At 37.0% G+C, this 22,399-nt stretch overlaps 1 protein-coding gene across 4 annotated transcripts in view; it reads left to right on the top strand.

Annotated features, from left to right (window-relative positions):
- Window positions 1-10,003, top strand: part of LOC126278021 (ubiquitin carboxyl-terminal hydrolase 20-like) — a 160,654-nt gene extending 150,651 nt beyond the window's left edge. For all 4 annotated transcript variants that reach the window (XM_049977739.1, XM_049977740.1, XM_049977741.1 and 1 more), the window contains exon 18: window positions 5,334-10,003. In XM_049977739.1, the coding sequence (XP_049833696.1) occupies window positions 5,334-5,509 (176 nt within the window). In that variant the 3' untranslated portion in view covers window positions 5,510-10,003. The remainder of the gene's footprint in view (window positions 1-5,333) is intronic.
- Window positions 10,004-22,399: the final 12,396 nt, after the last annotated feature.

The following is a 22,399-nucleotide window of genomic DNA, read 5'->3' as shown; positions in this document are numbered from 1 at the left end:
AGGAAATTGATATTTCTAGTCACAAATGACTACAGATCTGTTTACTTGGATGTTGGACACCATATTGTTCTGCACTGTGTGCTTCCAACTCCTAGAACTTAGGTAAACGTCTGTGTGTGTTTTCAGAAACCTTAGGGAATTCATCATCTGTGTGTTCGTCAATTGATATGGAATGCCTGTCAGATTCTATACCGAATTTGTGACTTAGTGAGCTCCTTACCATAGATCCCTTGAACAAAACTGTGTGCCCATTGACTGGTAGAAACCACAGATCATTCCCGACACTAAGAAGGGGCAGCAGAAGTGGTCCACAAAACTACTATCCTATATTATTGACATCCATTTATTATAGAGTCTTAGAACACATTCTAAACTCAAATGAAACAAAGCATCTCGAAATGAATTACCTCCAGCATGCCAACCAGTCTGAATTCCGAAAACATCAGTCATCTGAAACCCAACTCGTGTTTTTCTCACATGACATCCTGAAAGCTATGGGTCAAGGCAGTCAGGTAGATACAGTGTTTCTTTGACATCCGAAAAGCATTTAACTCAGTACCACACCTATGACTATTATTGACAGTAAGATCATATGGACTATCAAGTGAAATTCGAGACTGGATTGAGGATTTGTTAGCAGGGATGAAGTGGCATTTTACAAGAGACTTCAAAAAGTAAGTTACACTTTATTATGGCAGACCAAGTAATTTTAATGGAATGCTCCACTACAGTTATAAGTGACGTAGATGCATTTCTCTGTATTCTCAACATAATCACCAAGTCGCTTTAAACAACGGTCAGAACATTCAAACAATCCTGCTATTCCTCGACGATAGAAATCCTCTCCTTAGTCACGGAGCCATTTGAGAATCACTGTGTAAACTGGCTCATTGTTGGAAAATCTTTTACTCAGATGTTCTTTCAGCTTGCTGAAAAGATTGCCTGGACATTAACATTTGTGATCGATGTCTAAGACCTTCCTTCCTTATCAGCATCACATGCAACCTTGGTCAAATTGTTGGCACCATTTCACTACGGTTGGTTGCAATGTTGCATTTTGTCCATATACCACAACAATTTCACAGTGGATTTGTGTGCAGTTTAGGTGTTGGGCACACAAGAATTTTACTGTCCCGCATACTTCAGCTTCAGAGTATACTTTCTTTCTATGCACAATGTCACTCAAACACTGTGATGTACCTGTTATCTGTACTGCAGCAGAACTGTCTCCTCAGGAAGCCCAGAACATGTACTCTCTTCGGACAGTGTGCCTCTCTTGTTGGATGGAGTCTTACCATGAGACGACATAGGTAACTTACTTCCTTAAGTCCCAAGGAATCTTGTTTGGGGAGTCATCAACTGGTGTAAAAGTAACTTCAGCTGTGCCCTCAGGAAGTGCATAGGGATCCTTGCAGTTTAGTTGTATATTAATGATCTTACGGACAATATTAAATATAAACTGAGAGCCTTTGCAGGTGTTGAAGTTACACAATAAAGTTAACCTTTAATCAGCTGTACAAATATTCAGTCAGGTATTGATAAGATTTCAAATAGTGCAAACATTTTCAAGTTGCTTTAAATATTCAGAAATATAAAATTTTGCAATTTAGCTGTCCTATAAGAGCCTAATTAGGAAGTTTTCAAGAACTGCCTTTAAGTGATGAATCTAAAAATAAACAATCACCTCTTATATTTCGCTCATGTAGGGATTGCGAAGATAAATTAGATGAAATACAATATGCCAATATGCACATAGCTGTTTAAGCAATCGTCCTTTTTGCACTTCGTGCGTGAATAGAATGGAAAGAAGACTTAATAACTGCCACAATGGGGGGTGCCCTCTACCGTGCATTTCACACTGATTCGCAGAGTATGTATGTCCTGAGAAATCAGCCCAAAGCAGCATTTAATACTGCAGATGGGAATCAAAGAAAGTGAAGTATGAGAGGAGTAATAACTTTCTCATAATGTTTCTTAATTTATAGAATTAAAAAGGTACATGGTTAGCTCGTTCCACAGATAATTGACAAGTCCTTCCCAAGAGAGTTTTTGGCCTGTAGTGAGTGCAAATAATTGTACTATTTTTGTCTTTGGTTACCCTAAGATTAAAAGTTTCTACTACTGTTTTTGTCTGGTTTATGCAAAGTTGATTGGCCTGACACCTGTGGCTGGTAATTTGCCTCGTTGTCTGCTTTTATAAAGCACACTGTAAATTCTCCCCTGAAGTTATAGTTGTCTTTATCGTCAGCATATAGTACATTCTCACATTGCATTCTTACATCGTATATCATTCAAAAAGTTATTACTGTAGAAAGTGAACAGGAAAGTTCCAAGAACAGAGCCTTAGGGTATTTCTCTTTTTTTGTTGGGGGTATTGCAGATCTCTGATTATTTGTATAACGTATTGCTTAAAGGGAGTGATCAGTCTTCAGTACCACAGTATTCTTTTTGATCATCATGTCATGTGACACTCAGTCAGATACTTTGATTGAATCAATGATTGTTCCAGGCATAGATACCTCAAAGTTAAAATTTTCTAGGTTGTTAGGCCACATCATATTCCTTCAATCGACATTTCGACTCATCTTCTAGGATCATCTTCAGGATCTTGTGGGTCCACTGTAGATTGAGCACTTTCAGGGGCCTTTGTTGCCTTTTCTTGTAGAGGGGTGTTTTCCTACGCTTGTTCTAGAGAAGGGGGATTATCAGATAAAAAGACCTTGCGCTACTATTGGTGGGCCATCATTGTTAGATAATAACAGTTGTTTTCCTGTGCTAATGCTGAAGAAAGTGTTTATTAGCTAAAACTCCTGTGGCTGTCATTGGTGGGCCAGTGTCATCAGTTAGAAAAGGATTTTTCCCACACTTCTACTGGAGAAGAGTTATTGGTTAAAATTCCTCTTGCTGCTTTTGGTGGGCCCACATCATTGACTAGAAACAAAACTGGTAGAACATGAGAGGAGGAATGTTTATTCAAGATAATATGGCCCACAGAGTTGGCTACCACAACATAGTTTGTATTGCTCACACGCCGTGGCCACATATTCACTTCCTTGATGGCGGGGAGCCACGATGTCGGAAGCCTATAGCCAGTGTTGAAGTGTTCTTCGAAATATCAATCATTTTTCAGACTTCTCTTCTATAAATGTTGGTTTTCTTAGCCAGCACATGTACATTATTGAAATCAACATCTAGGCATAGTTTTTGTGATGTTCCACTACTGGTGATTTCATACTTGGTGTCAGCTCTGTATGGCATTTGTGTATCTTAATATGTTCTTTAACAGACCTTCCCATTTCACCCTATATACACTTTGCCACAGGCACATCTCATTTTATAGACACCACAGTGTGGAGGAAATCAGGTGCATCCATTTTCATAGAAAGAAGTCTTTTACTTGGTCAGTGCACCAGAAACTTACGGCAACTTAACAGAGCGAGAAGTCACTTCCTTGTCCTTCCTATGAGCATAATTAATATTTTGCTTGAAAGCCCTTTCTATGGACAAACTGTCATAGCCATTGGCCTTCGTTGTCTTCTTTTAAAAACCCAACTCCGATTCCAAGTTGTTGTCATCGCTGATAGGGAAGGTATATGAAGACCGTGTGTTGAGCACTGCATGCTTCTGGGCTGGGTGGTAGTGCGAAGTGGCATCTAAATACTTGTTTGTGTCTGTAAGCCTTCTATACACTCTGTATTGTAGAGTGTTGGCAGATCGTCTGTACACCAACACATCTAGAAATGAGAGACTGACCTCATTCCCAACCTCCAAGGTAAAGTTGATTTTGGGGTGAATACCATTTGAGAAACTGTGGAATCCATTAAACTCTTCTTCACTGTGTGACCATGTAACAAGACTTTCTTTGGTGGAAAAAGGATGCACCCGATTGCCTCCACACTTTCTTCGATGGAAAAAGGATGCATCCGATTGCCTCCACACAGCAAATGTGAATGGAATGACATTTGGCTCCTGCAAAGTGTATATAGGCAAAACTGGAAGGACTATTAAAGAACACATTGGGAAACACAAAGACCACATGCAGCTGAAACAAAGTATAAATTAGTGGTAGCAGAACATCACAAGAACTGTGACCTAGACATCGATTTCAATAAAGTATGTGTGCTGGCTATGGAAACCAACATTTATAGAATAAAAGTCCGAGAAGCAATTGAAATTTATAAGCATGTGTATAACTTCAATACAGAGGATGCTTATAGCCTTCCAGCATTATGGCTCCGTGCCATTGAGGAAGTGAATACATGGCTGTGGTGTGTGAACAATACAAACAGTGCCATGGAAGCCACCTCTGTGGACAATGATATGTTGGATAAACGACCTCTCCCCCTTTGTGATCTGCCCAGTTAGCTTCTAGCCTTTAATGTGACCCCACAAATAGCAGCAGTAGAAATTTGTAAAACCAACAACTCTTCTACTACTTAACCGTGGGAAAAATCCCTTTCTAATCAATGGTGTTGGTCCACCAATGGTAGCCACAGGAGTTTTACCCAGTGACCAACCCCCACCCCAGCCACCTTTCTTCAGTATTAATGCGGGAAAACTTCTCTTACTATCCAATGATGAGAGCAGACTTAAATAAATAGCTTTGTTTCATACCCTGCATAAACGTTATTCACCATAGCTTCTGTTGCGTTTACAGTAGGTAGGTGAGATCTGAATCAAAGATGTTGTTTATTTAAAATTTTGTTACTTTCAGATGAGCTACATCTTTGTTTATTTGTGTAATTTTCTTTTATCTTGGTTGTGATTCGTATTATTGAATTGGGTCTTTAGTTATTTGGGAGCTTATCACCTTTTTTATTCATAGGTAATGTAAGACATTTTGAGAAGATTCCTTTATCTAGTCCTCTGTTTGAGAGTGAGCAGTGACATTTTTATTTCCTTTGCTATACACTATGATGAAATTGCTGAGTCCATAATAGTCTCCATTTCTGAATTGTGTAGTTTATCAGTTTGTAAATGCCACTTAAAGTAAAGAGAGTCCAAATCAATTTCTCACTAGTCAGTTTTGCATGAGGAACAAGGCTTCTGCATCTAAGGTAGAATTATTGAATGGAGTGGTGGTGCTGATACTACTTCCAAATTGTTCATTGAGATTATCAGTCAATAGAGATACTGTTTCCTTTATTGAAATTATTAATTTCCATTTTAATACCAGTCCAGGCTGCTTTCCATATACTTTTAGAATTTAAAATGTACTCAGGCACATGAGTATATAATTTAAATATTGTCTCCTTTATTACAAACACTACCCATATTTATATTTGTTACATTGGAGTGTGTAGCGAAATAAACTTGGTTCAAACATTTTGCAGGCAAGCACAATGATTTTTCATCTGGATCATTTGGTGTTACCATTACTGCTGATGACCCGATGCATCCTGCACCGGTGACTTCAGAAAAAGACTCTGGAATAATCCTTGGTAAGGAACTAGGAGCCAGCGACACATTGTATTCCCCAGTCACTGAAACTATTGTGCAGAACACTTGAACAGAATTGTAACTTGTATGCGCTTTCAGTTCACTAGTCATGTTGTACATTGTAGTTCTGTGAAGTATGTATAAATAGGGCTTACTTGTGTTACAGTTAAAATATGACATACCGACAAAGACTTTTTCACCAATTCATTAGATGTAATTATAGACTTTTGTTGATAAATGCCATTGCAAATAAATATATGCATTTATGATATGTCTTGTTCCTCATATATATATATATCTGGCAAAATTTTCACTTTCCTGTGCAAAATTAATCAATATTTTGCTCCATTGGAAAGGAAGAATTGCAGATGGGAATGTAGCAATGAGGGTAATGAATTTGTACAAGTATTGTGAAGGAAATGTGTTCATTTCTCAGTTTATGTAAAATTCTTACTGCTCTATTGTTCGGGCTAAATTATATGCTATGTGTAGATTTATTTTCTCTTTTCTTCCTGTGCTAGTAAATTGTTTATGAAAATTTTGACTGTTTTAGTCTCAGTGGAAACATTTATTATTGCTCATATTTGCTTCATTTGCCATGGATGTAGCACTTTCTCATGTGGTTTAAATGATTTCTGAATTATTGTGCTATGAAACATACCAATGGTAATATTAGATCTGTGCTTATTCAGTATGTATGTCTTTCACTCAGAGCTGAGAGAAAAGTACAGGTGTAACATCAGTCTTTTTCTATTGGTGCAATTATCAGCTTTTCCTATGTTATCTGGAACATTGTTAGTAGCAATAATGGTAGTTTGATGACTGTTTATTGAATGAAAAGAAATGGCAAACTTTTTCTTAATATAGGGCCAGTATTTTATGAGAAATAGACAATGTCTGTACATGCAGAAGCTAATGGAAAATGTGTAGTATTCCACAAAAATTAGAAATAATAATTAGTTATATCTTTTATATGATGGTGTGTGTGTGTGTGTGTGTGTGTGTGTGTGTGTGTGTGTGTGTGTGTGTGTGCGCGCGTGTTATATATATTGAATTTATCTACCAAAGACCTAATGTATTTTACCACACACAAATATCAGTTTCTGAAGATTATAGTGCATCTATGTTTGTAATTATTCATAATATTATTATTTATAGTCTAAAGCATTCTATGATTGGTATGAAAAGTGCTTATTGGTTCATATGTGTGTGTGCTGTATATTTGTTTTCAGTATTACAGTCTGTTAGGTGCTTCAAGCTGTATTTAAGTATAGCAAGCTGTATTTAAGTATAGCAAGGATTCACTCACAGCCCCAGTGTATAAACTCAATATTATTTGTGCCTGAGAGTAACTGTATTTCATGTTGTGTAAATGTTGGTCTTTCTCATTTAGTTGTTATACTGTTTCATTCCTTTAATACAACTTGTGTCTTTTGTTAATGTTGACTTTGTGGTTGTAAATTTACCTGTGAATGGGAATTGTTAAACATTTTTTGTAGAGATCAAGTATTTTGTAAGTACACCATTCCATTATTGAGCATTAGCAAATTGTTACAAAGGGGGAGGGGGGGGGGTGCCCTCCACTTTCTTCATATGCTCCACCAGTGTTACAGTTTTCACTGTTGCTATTGTCTGGCTGGTAATACTATTACTATTATTATTTTTTATAGCAGATCTCATTTACTCCCCATCATGTTATTGCAAGTGCTAAACATTTGTATTTGACTGTTTTAATGTATCAGTTATATTTTATTCCTCTGGTTAAAAAGAAAAATGAGGTTCTGTAACCGAACAAGAGAATAGATTTCGTGGATGTACTGTAACTAGCCTATAATCTTGAAACTGTGAAGCTGTGGTAAAGAAATCATAGTTTAAACAACACTAATGACATGCAGACCACTTTTCGTCATTTATTGTGCTTGACACTGATTTATAACATTGTTTTTGCATTATAATTTATTTCAATTGGTTGTGTCAGTTTTTTTGTCAGTGATTAAAAAAACTTAACTAAAAGTGTAGTCCACATGAGATTAACTGTACATGCTTCCATTGAGTTAAATGCATACAAAAAATAGAAACTGTTTTTTTAAATTGATTTGTATTAAAAATTATATTTCATGCATTTATCTGAAAATCTATATCATCAGCTATTTATTATGATGAAATGAAGTACCTTTAGTCACTATTCATCTTTTGACAACACAGGTGCTTGAAATGGGGAGGGTCTGGGGATTATGAAATGTGGCTACTGACTGTGCTTGGTTAACACAGTTACAAAAGTTGAACAAATGAATAATTGTAGTAAGGGGCAAGCAGAAAACAAAAAGGTTGACTATACCTGTTTCCAGAATTTGTTTAAAATATTGGTATATGTGGCCTTTGCAGAAGACTGTTATCACCAATGCATCTTTCAGCTATTTTTGTAGTTACATTTCAAACATTCTGTTTATATAATGTGTAGAAATTTTGCTGCATTAAGACATTTTCTTTATAAAATCAATTACTCCTTTTGTTGCATCAGAAATGGAAAAATGGAATATTTGTAATAGTTAAAAAATTAATAAACGGCAAAGTAAATAATTCTGAAAACAAATGTGCTGGTTAAAGGCCAATTTGTACTGATGTGATGTTTCTCAGTGAATCACACTGATTTGTAAATGGGATGGTATAAAGGAACAGCATTGTGTGTTGAATATTTGCCTCAATTTCTCTTGTAACCGTTACACGCATAGTGTTTGTTTCTGAATGTTCTGTATTAATATTTCTACTATCTGGTGTCAGGAAGGAAAAAAAATTTGAAGATTTCATCTACTCTCCATGTGCCTTGGAGAAAGGAATAGAGCTCAACATAAATAAAATATCTAGTAAAATTCAATTCCAGTTTTATTTGTTGCGATCAGCTTTATAAATCAAAAGAAAAAATTGTATAGGTTGCAGTTTTACAATAAGACTGATATTTTATGCACGTTTTGTACTAGAGACTCGTGGCTTGATAAATGTTTTCTTTCCTCATCCATGTTTATAATTCAGTCATGTCAGTTGTAATTGATTCGCTGCAGGTACCAACATATAAAGGATGTGGATGACCTCCTGAAAGTATACCAACCGCCATATTTTTTATTTTGTGATTTACAACCTGCAGTGTATTTTTTTCTCTTAAGATAGAAGTTTCTGTAGATCTTTGTCATCAATTTAAATTAAGTGTTTGATCCAAGTATTAGAGCTTTTCCCTCCATCTAATTAAGACTGTTATTCAAAATTCTCAGTGCGGTGATCCATTTACCAGCATCAAAAATTAAAACACTGTTTAACTATTCCATATATTTGCATTATTCAGATTAGCTGTCATTTCATCAACTGTAAAAGAAAAAGGTATTGTGTGTGGGGTGGGGGGAGGTTAAGAGTTGTGATAGTGCCACAAGCAAGCAGTGCACAACAAATTGTCATATCCAAATGCTCCTCACATGTTGAGTGAAAAGAGCCAGCTTGTCCTTGGGCCATCTCAAAATTAAGTTACATATTACAGTCAGAATTGGTTAGCAATTATCTGTTCAGTATATTTTTGTATTTCATGTGTTTGTGTGTGCTTTTTTCTGTTGTTTAGGATAATCATGTTTTATATTCTCTGCCCCCCCACCCCACGCCCCTTTTTTCCCATTTTTTTTCTTACCTGAGTTGACTTACAAATAAAATGCAGTTCACTCTTTTCGTTTATCTCTCTTAAGCTGTGTATCAGCAATTTCCTTCGTCCTTGTAGATTAACAAAAATGTATTTTTCTACGTATTTGATAAAAAAAATATTTCACTGAGGAACAGATGAATAATGATCTAAGTGTTAATTTTGTAGCGCTATCTGCAAGTATTGTAACAAATCCAATAAACACTTATCAGGCATGAAAATCATCAGTGAAAGAAATCTAACAGTGCATGTTAGAATGTTAAATATCATGCAACACTACTGATTGTTTTTAGTCTGAGTATGGGTGACTATTATTATTATTATTATTATTATTATTATTATTATTATGTCACCACCACTGCCTTTACCACCATTGCAGTTTAATGTCCTGTTAAGAGTGAGGTCACTAGTTATGGAATAATTCTGTTAATGTCAGCATGTAAATTGTAGATTGCTCCATGAAGTTGGAAAAATCTCATTTTATGAAGCACTTGAATTGTAACATTTTAAGAAACTCTGTATCACTACTAATATATTCCTTAAAATTAGAAAACAATTTTTATGTAACTTGTATGCACTATTGGTAAATGCTGATGTTTCTTATCATCATCAGTTGTTAATTTTTATCTGTTATGTATTGGCCTCATCAAACACCACCAGATTCACATTTTCTGTCGGTACATCATTTATAGTAATTCTACCAAAGTTGTTAATATTTCCATAATATGTTTATAATTCAGACATTATTTAATTTATGTTATTATGTATAATGATTGTGGTGAAGTGGTTGCTATCCTGGATGTATGGGTAACAGGGCATTGATATTGTTCTTGTTTGAAGTATTTGTTCCATGTATGCTTTGTTGATTAAAATCAATATTTTAAATCTTGAGTATTTACAATCAACTCTCTCAAAACATTGTTACTGCCTCTCACTTTATAGTACACTTAGATTCCCTGTGTGTGTGTGTGTGTGTGTGTGTGTGTGTGTGTGTGTGTGTGTGTGTGTCCTTTCACACACACACACACACACACACACACACCTATATCATCTGCTTACACATTATAGATTAACCCCCTAAACTTAAAATTCCAAGTATACTTGGTCAGCTTAAGAAAAAGCCTTCAAAAATAATAATAATAATAATAAAACCCCACTTATACATATTTCAGCACTGATAATTAAATGTCCAGCCACTAGAGAATATCTGTAGCCTGGCTGCCTCATTTTGATTGAGATGGTTGCAACTAGATATCGTCTTAACTGTATGCATTGAACCATTTGGTCGGCAGGTGGCAGTTGAAGTGATCCTTGTAGCCCCTGTTTTGAACACAACCGAGGTAGATTCTTCCTACATGTCGATCAAGGGCCTGAATATGGCATAGTAAAATGCTGAAACTGGTTGCCAAATAAAATATGGTTGAAAATTGACCCCTGAAATGTATTTAATTTGATGTCTCCTGATCTGCTAATGGCTGGATATTAAGAAAATCCCTTGCAGACATGCATGTTGCCTGTACTTTACTTTCAATTCCTTTAATTGAGGTAATTAAATAGTCAGGCAGTTCAGTTGGACTGAGCTCTGCCTCCAGTGTGATTTGGGAGATTCTTTGAACTATAATTTACCTAGCTGCCTTGCATCTGTTGGGTGTACCCTTTATGTACATTCAATAGGCAATCTGTTTTTTCATGCACAAGCTTAAATTTGTAAAATTTCTTACATTTTTGCTATGCTGCATAAAAGGTATCATTCTGCTCTGCCATTCGCTGCAAGTACATGTACATTACGTGTTTAGTCAGAGTATTTTTCATCTTCTCAGGTCCAGTACCTTCTTTTCTTTCTTTTGAAATTGTGAGCACGTTTCTTGTTAGTGGTCTTCTTTCCATCTGGTTCTGCTGATGCTTTATTTTCTCTTGATATTTGACAAGTGGACAGCTGGTTAGCTATTCCGTACGTTACTGTTATAGTTGCTGATGTATTTGTTCACAGTGAATTTGCTTTTTTCTGATTCTGTTGATGTTACTGGTGTACCTGGACCTGTAGCTGTTGGATTTCTATGTGAAGGCCTCTTTGCACTGAACTGCTAAATACAAGCATTCCTTCAGTGAGTGTTCTAGAATTGGTAACATGGTCATTCCATGTCAAACCAAGCAGGTCATGTTCCCCTTCATCTTGGATTTTCATGAAACTTTGCGCATTTGCTTCTACTTATAACAAAAACTTGGTGCAAAATCTTTTTGCTCTCAGACTAAACCTTTTTTTAATATCAAATTCTAAATGTAGTGTTACTCTGATAAATGGGCTCTGTGCGAATGTCAGCGCAAAATAGTACTTATCTACATAAGTGCCCGTTACTCAGGTGTTTATGAAGCTTTTGATTTGGAATTTTTTCAGCAGTTAAGTAAGGCATATAGTTAACAGACATGTAATTATTTAAGCAGTAAAGTTACGAGGGTAATCCCAAAAATAAGATCTCCTATTTTTGTTTATAAGTACATAGACCTGTTTATTTCTAGAATGGTTTACATCAGTTTACAGCTTGAACATTTAGCTATTTTTCGACATAATCACCATTTTTATCAATGCATTTTTGTAGATGCTGTGGCAGTTTTTGTGTGACCATGTCATATCAGCTCACCACCATGCTATTCAGAAAGCTATGAACCTCTTCTTTCATCTCATCGTTGGAGCTGAAACACTGGGACCACAGTTAACGCAGACAGGTACTGTGAGACTCTGAAAAAACTCAAACGGGCAATACAGAACTGGAGAAGAGGAATGTTGAGCAAGGGCATACACATTCTCCATGACAACGCTCGCCCATGGGAATATAGAAAATCAACTTAAGCTGTTGTGGTCCAAACAACGATTTTTAAATATTTAAAATGCTTTCTGACAGTTGACACAGTATTTATTTTTATCAAAACTCTGATAGTTTTGATAGATACTGGTTCAGATGGCTCTAAGCACTATGGGACTCAACATCTGAGGTCATCAGTCCCCTAAACTTAGAACTACTTAAACCTAACTAACCTAAAGACAGCACACACATCCATGCCCGAGGCAGGATTCGAACCTGCGACCCTAGCAACCGCGGACTGAAGTGCCTAGAACCGCTCGATCACAGCGGCCTGCTGATAGATACTGGATGTTCATTTAAAATATATCACATCATTGTTTAGAAGATCATTCAAATCAGATAATGTAAACTAACAGCATGTAGTAAGGCTGCCTCATGAAAGTACAGAGGCAAAAGTTGTAAATCTAATTGAAGCATATTCATTACATGAGTTAACTTTTTTTTAAAGTGTCATATTATCATCTTTAAACAACAATTATTCTAGGTATGCTAATGTTAATTTAAAATGTATGTGTTCAGTGGTGAAGATCCCTGAAACCATCAATGAAACTTCTTAAGAGTGTCTGTTTTCAATCCACTGTGATAAATTATATTCTGGTAACTTCATATCTTTTTAATTAAAGTAATACATTCTGCCTACTGATGTTGATTTAGGTACACACCAACAGCATATAAAATGTTTTCCAAAGTCACAAAACAAGAGTCTTCCATCTCAGGCCAAAAGAATGACACTGCTGGTCCAGGTGGGTGGAGAAAAATTAGTTCAACATCTTATCCATCACAGACATTTCTGATAAAGGCAAATTACCACCTGCCATCATATAAAGCTGCTAAAAAAGAATTTTGTTGAGAATGTATGCATCTCCATTGTGGAGAATGAAAAAAAATCAAGGAAGGCTTTTCAGAAGAATCTGTAAAAAAATCAGAAGAAAGTAGTTTGTAATGGTGAAAATTCCTGGTACCAGGTGTCGTGCGTGTTGTCAAAAATCTCTTCTTGAGGTTCTTGTGTAGGAAATCAGGATTGACTTTCTCTAAGAAGTGAAGAAAAACATTTGTCAATATTTACTTTGCAGAAATTGTTAACACCAGGTACAGTTATTATTTGTATATCATCCACTAGATAAAGAATAGGTCTTCTCAATATACATTTTATAGTTCCCCCCATACCATCGCACACAGATTTACTGTAGCTAGTAGCAAAACAATGTTCAGCATCACACAAATTTTTAAAGCTGTTTCTATTCTTATATTGAGCAGCACATCCATCAGTGAAATAATGCACTTTCTTCACATTTGGGTAATGCTCTGCCAGCCACTTAACCATATCTTTCTGGACAGCATTTACTAATCCTACATCATATTCCATATCATCACTTATAAAGCAGTGGTTCACCATTACCAATTTACTCTCTTCATTTACCATATAAACACACAAAGGATGAGTTGTACAGCTGCTTCTTGTCCAATGGTAACTCTGATTTTCATTCTGAATTACAAAACTGTAGCTTTCAGCAAAGTCCATTAACAGAATTGCTTTTTCCGGGATTAGATTTTCTTTCAATTTTTTAAATGATTTTGGCTGACTCTTAGATATAAATGAATGTTGTTTAAGTGCCTGTAATTTTTTTTTACCAACACGTCTGTGTATTCACCAATAGTTGCAGACTGCTTTACTGATGCTACACAATGATCTGCATTTATCCACTGGCTGAACTCAGTTTCATCATCAGTGGGACAATTATCACTGTGATTAAGCATGCAGTCATAGTTTTCAGAGTCACATACAAGTAATTTTATGAGTTCTTTGTGTGTTTCTTCCATGTGTTCGCTTCCAAAAACCGTTTTACATTTTGGTGGATACCACACAGGCACGCATACTAAATGATTGCTGGCAGTGAACAAAATTTAGGAAGACCAGTGTCACTGTTTGGATTATCCCATTTAAAACTAAAGTACAGGTCTCTTAAGTTGCAAAGGATGTGTCTTTTTTGCATATACCCATTCTTCTGAATGCTAACTTTGTATTTTGCTTCTGGTAATGTTCAAATACAGTCATCATTTTGGTAAAAAATCAGTGACAATCTTTTCCCCCTCATCAACAATAACTTCCCCATTTTTGGCTTAAAAATTGATAAAATACCCATTTCTGTTTTCAGTTTCCTTGCTTATTGAACCACATAATCTCTAACTTTGAATTCTGACATTGTTTTCTTTTGACGAAGAGGCTGAAGCTAAAGTTAAAATTTGAATTTTTTCAGGTACTCTTACACAGGCACTTTTTCTTTCATTAACAATATAATGAAATCAGAATCTTTGGCTTTCTTAACAATTTCATCATTAAATTTTTCTTCTCTATGGTAAGAATCTTCAACACTGCAATCTAATACCTGGCATGCTTGTTGTTCCAAAACATGCTTCACTTTTTCTAGCTTCTTTTTTTTGCCATATGAAGCCTTACTGTGGTTTGGAATGGAGTCAAGTTTTAAGGGAGAGCACATCAAATCATGTAAAGTTTTATTTGCATCCTCAATGCTTTGACTTTATAGTAGTGATACGTGAAATGTCACCTCCAGGTCATCTACATCACTTTCATTTCTATCACTGATGTCAGTGTTTTTTGTTTATAAATCTTATGATACGTTGGCCTGGTTTTACATAGATTCTTGTAGCGCTTAAGGACAAAGACAAGCAAACTGATCTCAAAAGATTGTTTAACTGTTTGTCTGTTGTTTTTTTTTTTTTTTTTAAAGGATCGCAAGAAGTTCTTTGATGACTTTCAAAAACTTTTAAGTAATAGTATCTGTGATGTCCACACATAGTAGCACTTTCTTAGTCTTGTGGAATGCTTATATTGGATTGCCACCAATATCAAATCTCACTGGTCTTCACTCAGCTCTTCTATTTTTTGTAGAGTTTTTACTAAGGTATAGGTTATCAAATGACAAGGTGTTTTTAGTAATTTTCCAACAGTGCGTGAATTCACATTTTCCATTGCAATTAACTGAACACAAATTCACTTAAAACATACTTTATACAAGTAGAATGATAGGGCCACAGAACAAACAGATGTGACCTGTCTCACAGAAAGACAAAGAGCAACTGAGGCCAGTAAACTTAATTTTTGAATACCAGTTATTCTTAGCAACTGATTCCAGCAACTGTTACATTGTTTTCAAGCATATAAAGGTTTCAAACAAGCTACTGCTGTCTAAGAATACTTTTTAATCACTGTGAGCAGGTGATTGGCTGAACATGTAAATCATATATATTGTAGTCTTTAAAAAATTACTGAATTAGTCAAAAGAAAGGAAAAAAAATTTCAAACCTAAAGTTACCTTGCCTGCCTAGGCTGACTTATACTTAAATATGCTAATTTGATACGTTTTGCACCTGAGGCAGTGAGACAGTGAGTGGATGGATTTACTTAAAATGACATTTTTTCATCACAGCGAAAAGTATTTTGATTTCAGATGTGTGTGTCAAGACCATTAAAAATTTTTATGCTATTAGAAAGCTTACAATCTAGTGGAGTATATAAGATGAAAATAAGATTCTCAGCAGCTTGGAGAAATGTGATATAAGCATTTTTTTTTTTAAAAAATTCATTGTAACTTTACTGCTTCAATAACTGGATATCTGTTAATTATATGCCTTATTTAACTTAAGACAAAAATTCCAAATCAAAAGCTTCCTAGACACTTGAGTTACGTGCGATTATTTAGACAAGTACCATTCTGCATTGACAGTCTTGCAAAGCCCTGTTATCGTAATATCTCTACATTTAAAAGTCGATATAAAATAAAGGTGTAGTCTGAGACCAAAAAGATTTTTCAGAAGTATAAGCAAATGTGCAAAGTTGCATGAAAATCTGAGATAGAGGATTACAGATCCTTGAATTATTGCATATTTTGACTTGGAATGACCCAACAATGACTCTGCCTTTCTAGCTTCTATAGTTATGTTTTGTGCGTGTAGTGGATATAGGTTCACTGTGTGGAGCTTCTCACTGTAATTGCTCTGATACAGTAGCTATGTACACTCTATCTTTCACTGCTTCATATTCGGGTATTATTTTCCATCAATTCTTTGCCCTTATCATTCAGATGAAGCCTATATGCTGTGTGTAATTCTCTATCTTCAGGAACATTAACATAGCTAAAATTATAACACTTTTAGTTTTACTATACATCAAAATACTTGTTAATGCATGAATAGTAATGTTGTGCCTCGGGCATGGATGTGTGTGATGTCCTTAGGTTAGTTAGGTTTAAGTAGTTCTAAGCTCTAGGGGACTGATGACCACAGCAGTTGAGTCCCATAGTGCTCAGAGCCATTTGAACCATTTTTAGTAATGTTGGCTTCATTTTTTGTGACGTTGTATTGCACCTGCCTAAATAACAGCATGATCTCTCTTCATTAGTTGTTGCAGAAAGTTACACTTCTGCAGCACTGTAGTAACCGCAGTACCTTATCCTGGATTTCTTACTTGTTTGCATAGTTTCTGCCCTGACTGTCTGATAAGATAAATATTTTAGATTTGCACAACAAGGACTGTCTGCTTGTGTTTTTTGTTTCTTGTATGGGCTTAATTGTGGTGATCTCTGTTATTAGTTGTGTGGTATTGTTTATACGCTTTGAAGCATTATACACTGGTGGGCAAAACTCTAGAACAGAAATAACATTCGTACAATGTGTCAGATTGATGAATGTGTCAGATACATTGATGAAAGTTGTGCTGTACATAGAAAGAACTGCTACAGAAGAAATACACAGTGAGATAAACACAAATAACACTTTTATTCAAAGACAATGATTTCACTGAAGCCTTTGCAATTTATGGCGGTTCACTGGATATTACAAAAAGTTGGACATTGTTCTAGATATGGTGTGTGATCACCAAGGACAGCAGTGCAACATGCTCCTGCACTGGCCACAAGGTTGGTAAGGAGTTCTGGTGGAAGGCTGTTTCATTTTTCCTACCAGTGCAATTGACAGCTGCTGGTTAATTGTTAATGCGTGTGGACATGCTGTATATATCTCCCCAATACATCCTGTACGCACTTGATAATATTTAATTTGGCAGATGAAGCAGGCCAGTCCATTAGCTGAATAATCTCTCATTCCTAGAGCTTCTCCACCTGCAAATTTCGATGTGGTCGCACACTGTCATCCGTAAAAATTAAGTAAGGGCCGAATATACCCCTAAAAAGATGCACATGGGGAAGGAGTACAGTGTTGTAAAAACATGACCAGCTTTCAAATATTTGGAGGTCAGTACACCCATGCAAAATTATGCCTCCCCACACATAACACTTGGACTGCCAGAACGGTCATGTTCAACAATGTTCGTGGGTGCACTGTGTGTTCCTGCCTCTTGCCATAAGAGAGTATATAATGCATCCAGGAACATTGTTGGACATAATCATTTTGGTGGTCCAGATGTTATGGTGTGGAGAAGCATTATATTGCATGGGCTTACCGGCCTCCCAACTACATTTTTGTTCAAGTTTGGTACCCTACCTATAGTGGTGCAAGATGGTAAGTACTGGTTAAGGGCAAATCACGTGTTCCTAAATTTTTAGCATAAACTTTGTGATATCATAATGCTGACCTCCGTTGAGCAAACCAGCTCTAGCACTGTCTTAGAAAAAGCAGCCACTTCAATAATTGAGTAGTCAGCGTGACAGAATGTCATTCAAAGGGGCCCAGGTTCAAATTACGGCTGGGTCGGAGATATTCTCCGCCCAGGGACTGTGTGTTGTCTTGTCTTCATCATCACATCCCATTGGCGCGCAAGTCACCGAAATGGCGTCAACTAAAAAGATTAGTACCAGGTGACCGGTCTTCCTGACGGGAGGCCATAGCCACATGACATTTACATTTACATAGAAAGAGCAGGGCATAATTTTGAAAAATATAGGATTCATGTTTATTCTTTGTTGAAGAAGCTGGTATTTGAGTTTATTTTATGAGCATGACATTCTCATATGTAAATACAAGAAGAATTCAATTTTTTCAGAATGTGTAGTATTCCCAGATAACAGTATGCGGTAATGAGGAGTATTATGAAAAGAAATTCTTTGAGAAATGAGTGTCCTGGAATGTTATTTTGTTTTATCACTTTGTTAAGGCTTTTTCATTGTATAATTTACTCCTTAAGTTAAACTCTTAATGTGACATTCAAATGTAGAAATTTTGATTTGTATAGATTAGCTCAAATGTTAATGAATTAATTAATTTAAAATGCTACCGTGTTCAGGGAACACCAGCATATCATAGCACTGATGTAGCATGCATATACACTGAAGAGCCAAAGAAACTGGTACACCCGCCTAATTTGTGTAAGACCCCCTCCCAAGCATGAGAAGTCCCACAGCATGATGTGACATGGACTCAACTAATATCTGAAGTAGTGCTGGAGGGAACTGACACCATGAATCACGCAGAACTGTCCATAAATCTGTAAGAGTATGAGGGGTGGAGATCTCCTCTAAACAGCGCTTTGTGAGGCATCCCAGACATGCTCAATAATGTTCATGTGTGGAGAGTTTGGTGCCCACCAGAAGCTTTTCCTGGAGCCACTCTGTAGAATCTCTGGACATGTGGGGTGTCATATTGTCCTGCTGGAATTGCCTAATTTTGTTGGAATGCACAATGGGCATGAATCTATGTAGGTGATCAGACAGGATGCTTGCGTACTTGTCACCTGTCATAGACTTATCAGGGGTCCCATATCATTCCAGCTGCAAACACCCCACACCATTACAGAGCTTCCACCAGATTGAACAGTCCCCTGCTGACATGCAGGGTTCATGGATTCATTAGGTTGTTCCATATCCATACACATCCATCCGCTTGATAGCATTTGAAACGAGACTTGTCTGACCAGCCAACATGTTTCCAGTCATCAATAGTCCATTGTTGTTGTAGACAGGGGCCAGGCGAGGCATAAGGCTCTGTGTCGTGCAGTCATTAAGGGTACATGAGTAGGCCTTCAGCTCCAAAAGCTCATATCAATGACACTTGTTGATGGCCCAGCATTAAAAGATGCAGCAATTTGCGGAAGGGTTGCACTTCTGACACATTGAACAATTCTTTTCAGATGTCATTGGTCCCATTCCTGCAAGATCTTTTTCCAGTCACAGCGATGTCGGGAGATTTTATGTTTTACCAGATTCCTGATATTCACAGTACACTGGTGAAATGGTTGCAAGGGGAAAATCCCCACTTCATTGCTACCTCGGAGATGCTGTGTCCATTGCTCGTGTTCCGACTATAACACAGTGTTCAAACTCACTTAAATCTTGATAACCTACCATTGTAGCAGCAATAACCTATCTAACAATTGCTCCAGACACTTGTTGCCTTATATAGGTATCACCAACCACTGCTCCGTATTCTGCCTATTTACATATCTCTGTATTTGAATACGCATGCCTATAACAATTTCTTTGGCACTTCAGTGTGTGTACAGTATTTGTCACTTAAAACTTACATCGCAAATATTGCGGAAATGGAATTTGCCATTGATGTGCGGTTTTCACTGAATGGGTTGGTAGTTGGGCCTCATAGTGTTAGCCAATAAACAGATTGTAATAATACTTAGAAAGTTTGTTTTTTGTGCGAAGCAACACTTTTTCAAACAATGGAAAATCCAGGATGGAATGTAACAATATTGTGAAAATGAAAGTTGCTACACACTATATAGCGGAGATACAGAGTCGCATCAGCATCTCTACTGTATGATGAGTAGAAAAATTCCTTTTCACTATATTGTTACAACACTTTCTCCAATAGAATAATACATATTGACATTAAGAAACTAAAAGCAGGGTAAATTGGAATGTCAATGCTGTTTGTTGCAGGATTCGAGTGTAAGCCATTTACGAGGTACGGTATTTGGAAAAGTTTCCAGCCATTTATGAGGTATTATATTTTGAAAAGTTTCCACACCAACACCTGTGGTTGCACACACCACATAACAACACAAGTGCATACACTAGTGGATTCTGCCCAATAACGACCATCACAGGTTGTGTTCAAAATGACCACCAGCAGAGGCAATACACGCTTGCAGTCTGGTATGGAATGGCTGCCACATATGTGCTAGCATGGCAGCAGAGAGGTCCGAGCAGGCTGCAATAATACACCACTGTATGTCATCAGTATAGTTGGTGTGTCCTTATTAACAACGTCTTTCAGGTTTCCCCACAGAAAAAAGTCTACAGGGAATGGGCCAGCCAAGGTCCAGGTCCTCTGTATCCAGTCCATGATTTAGCAACAATTTGTGAAGACATGCTTTAGTACTCTGTGCACTATGGGCTGGACAGCCATCGTGTAGGTACCACAGGTTCCACCTAGTCTCAAGAGGAACGCCTTCTAGCATCCATGAATGCTGATGTTTCACCTGAGAAAACAAATGGGGATTCTCAACAGATCAACAGTGCATGTTTAGCAGTTTACCTGGCCATGATTGGTAAATGTGGCTTCATCACTAAACAAAATATGTGATACATCTGGGGCATTCTGTGTTATTGCCCATGTACACCAGGTAACACGATTTCCATACTTGTTTCCATGGAGCTTGTAATGGAGAGAGAGATGATAGGGGGTAGAACCTGTGTTGATGGAGAATTCATAGGACACTTGCCTGAATCATTCCCATTTCTTGTGCAATTATGCAGGAGATAATGTATGGATCAGCTGCAACAGCAGCAAGAACACTAATTTCCCCCTCTTATGTCATCAGTTGTTTCCTTCTGTTTCATTGTGTGGGTGTTATACTACTACTACTACTACTACTACTACTACTACTCTCACATAACTGGTTGAAGAGGTTCATAAATGATTACCGAGATGATTGACAGGGATATCTTGCAGCATACACCATGCAAGAACAAACTGCATTCTTTCTACACTCTCCATACACCATGAGCATGTTGGCTTTTTCTGCATTGGTCAATCCTATTCTCCACTCATGACCTACTGCGCAATTCAGTCAAGGGACACACAAGCACACTGTAAGCAAACATAACAATATTGTACCAAGCAACAATGCAGGTTGAATGGCACAAACAAGTCTCGGTGTGGAAACTTTCCAAAATACGATATCTCGTAAATGACTAGCACTAGAAGCCTGCACAAACACCACTGACATTCTAATTTACCTTACTTCTAGTTTGTTAATGTTAATTGGCATTGTTCCATTTAAAAAAGTGTATGTATGTACAAAAAATACACTTTCTAAGTATTATTACAATCTGTCTTTGGCTAACAATATGCACCCCTGACTACTGATCCATTCTACGAAAACCCCAAGTCAATATCACTTTCCATTTCAGCAGTATTTGTAGTGCACATTTCAGATGATTCATCCTGTGTATACCAGTTTACACAAAGCTGAGAACAACATGAGCAGTGGCATAGTCAGTCACTGGTAGGACGACCCCATCTGAACAGTTCCCAGCTAATGAACCAAAATGTCCCATCCTGTGCATTTGTACCTTTCACACCACAGCTCTATGTGGTAGTAACAAAAGCAGACTCCTGTTTGATGAATAGGCACAGATGGCTAGCTCTCCAACCCACATTGCAGACACTGTGGTGTGTAGATGTCTGCAACTTTCCAGATAGACCAGTTTAATTTCTGCAGTAGAAAACTGACATTGACTAACCAAGCTGGATGTGTCTTTCTGGACTTGGGCCGTAGGGTTGAGAACTGTAGAGTCCCCCTAAATGGGTCAGGAGTGCACTACACATCAAAGGCAGTTACTCATGTAGCTGACTGTGTGTGGTATGCACTCAACGGTTTTTGTGTTTAGGTGTCTCTCCATCCAATCCAGATAATGACAGATGTAGCAAACACAGAAATATCAGTGTAAAATTGAGAGAAGTGCCTCCCAGGGGCGAGAGTATTAAAATTGTAATGGTAAACTGCCAAAGCACTCTCAAGAAAGTGCCAAAAAATCAAGTGCCCATGAAAAGCAGTAAAGCTCACATAATACTAGGTATAGAAGGCTGGTTGAAACTTGAAATTGATAGCAGTGCGATTTTTGGGAGAAACGTAAGTGTATATTGAAAGGATAGGCAAATGGGAACTGGAGGTGGTGTATTTGTCACAGTAGACAAGAAACTCAAATCTACAGATAGAAATTGGAGCTTCATGTGAGAGCACTTGGGCAAGACTCAGGGGTGGTCATAAAATGCTAATTGGATCCTCTATCGCCCTCCAGACTCATATCATGAAATAAGTGAAAACCTTAGGAAAATCTCAGTTCACTTGTATGTAGTTCCCCCGTCATACTTTAGTCATAGGTGGAGACTTTAATCATCCAACAATTAACTGAGAAAATTACAGTTTTGTTAGTGGTGGGCATGATAAGACACCCTGTGGATCTTTACTAAATGATTTCTCTGAATA

The sequence above is a fragment of the Schistocerca gregaria genome, chromosome 6, assembly GCF_023897955.1.
Source record: "Schistocerca gregaria isolate iqSchGreg1 chromosome 6, iqSchGreg1.2, whole genome shotgun sequence".
Taxonomy (NCBI): Eukaryota; Metazoa; Arthropoda; class Insecta; order Orthoptera; family Acrididae; genus Schistocerca; species Schistocerca gregaria.
Note: the sequence above shows the minus strand (reverse complement) of the source record. Positions and strands in the feature narration are given on the sequence as shown.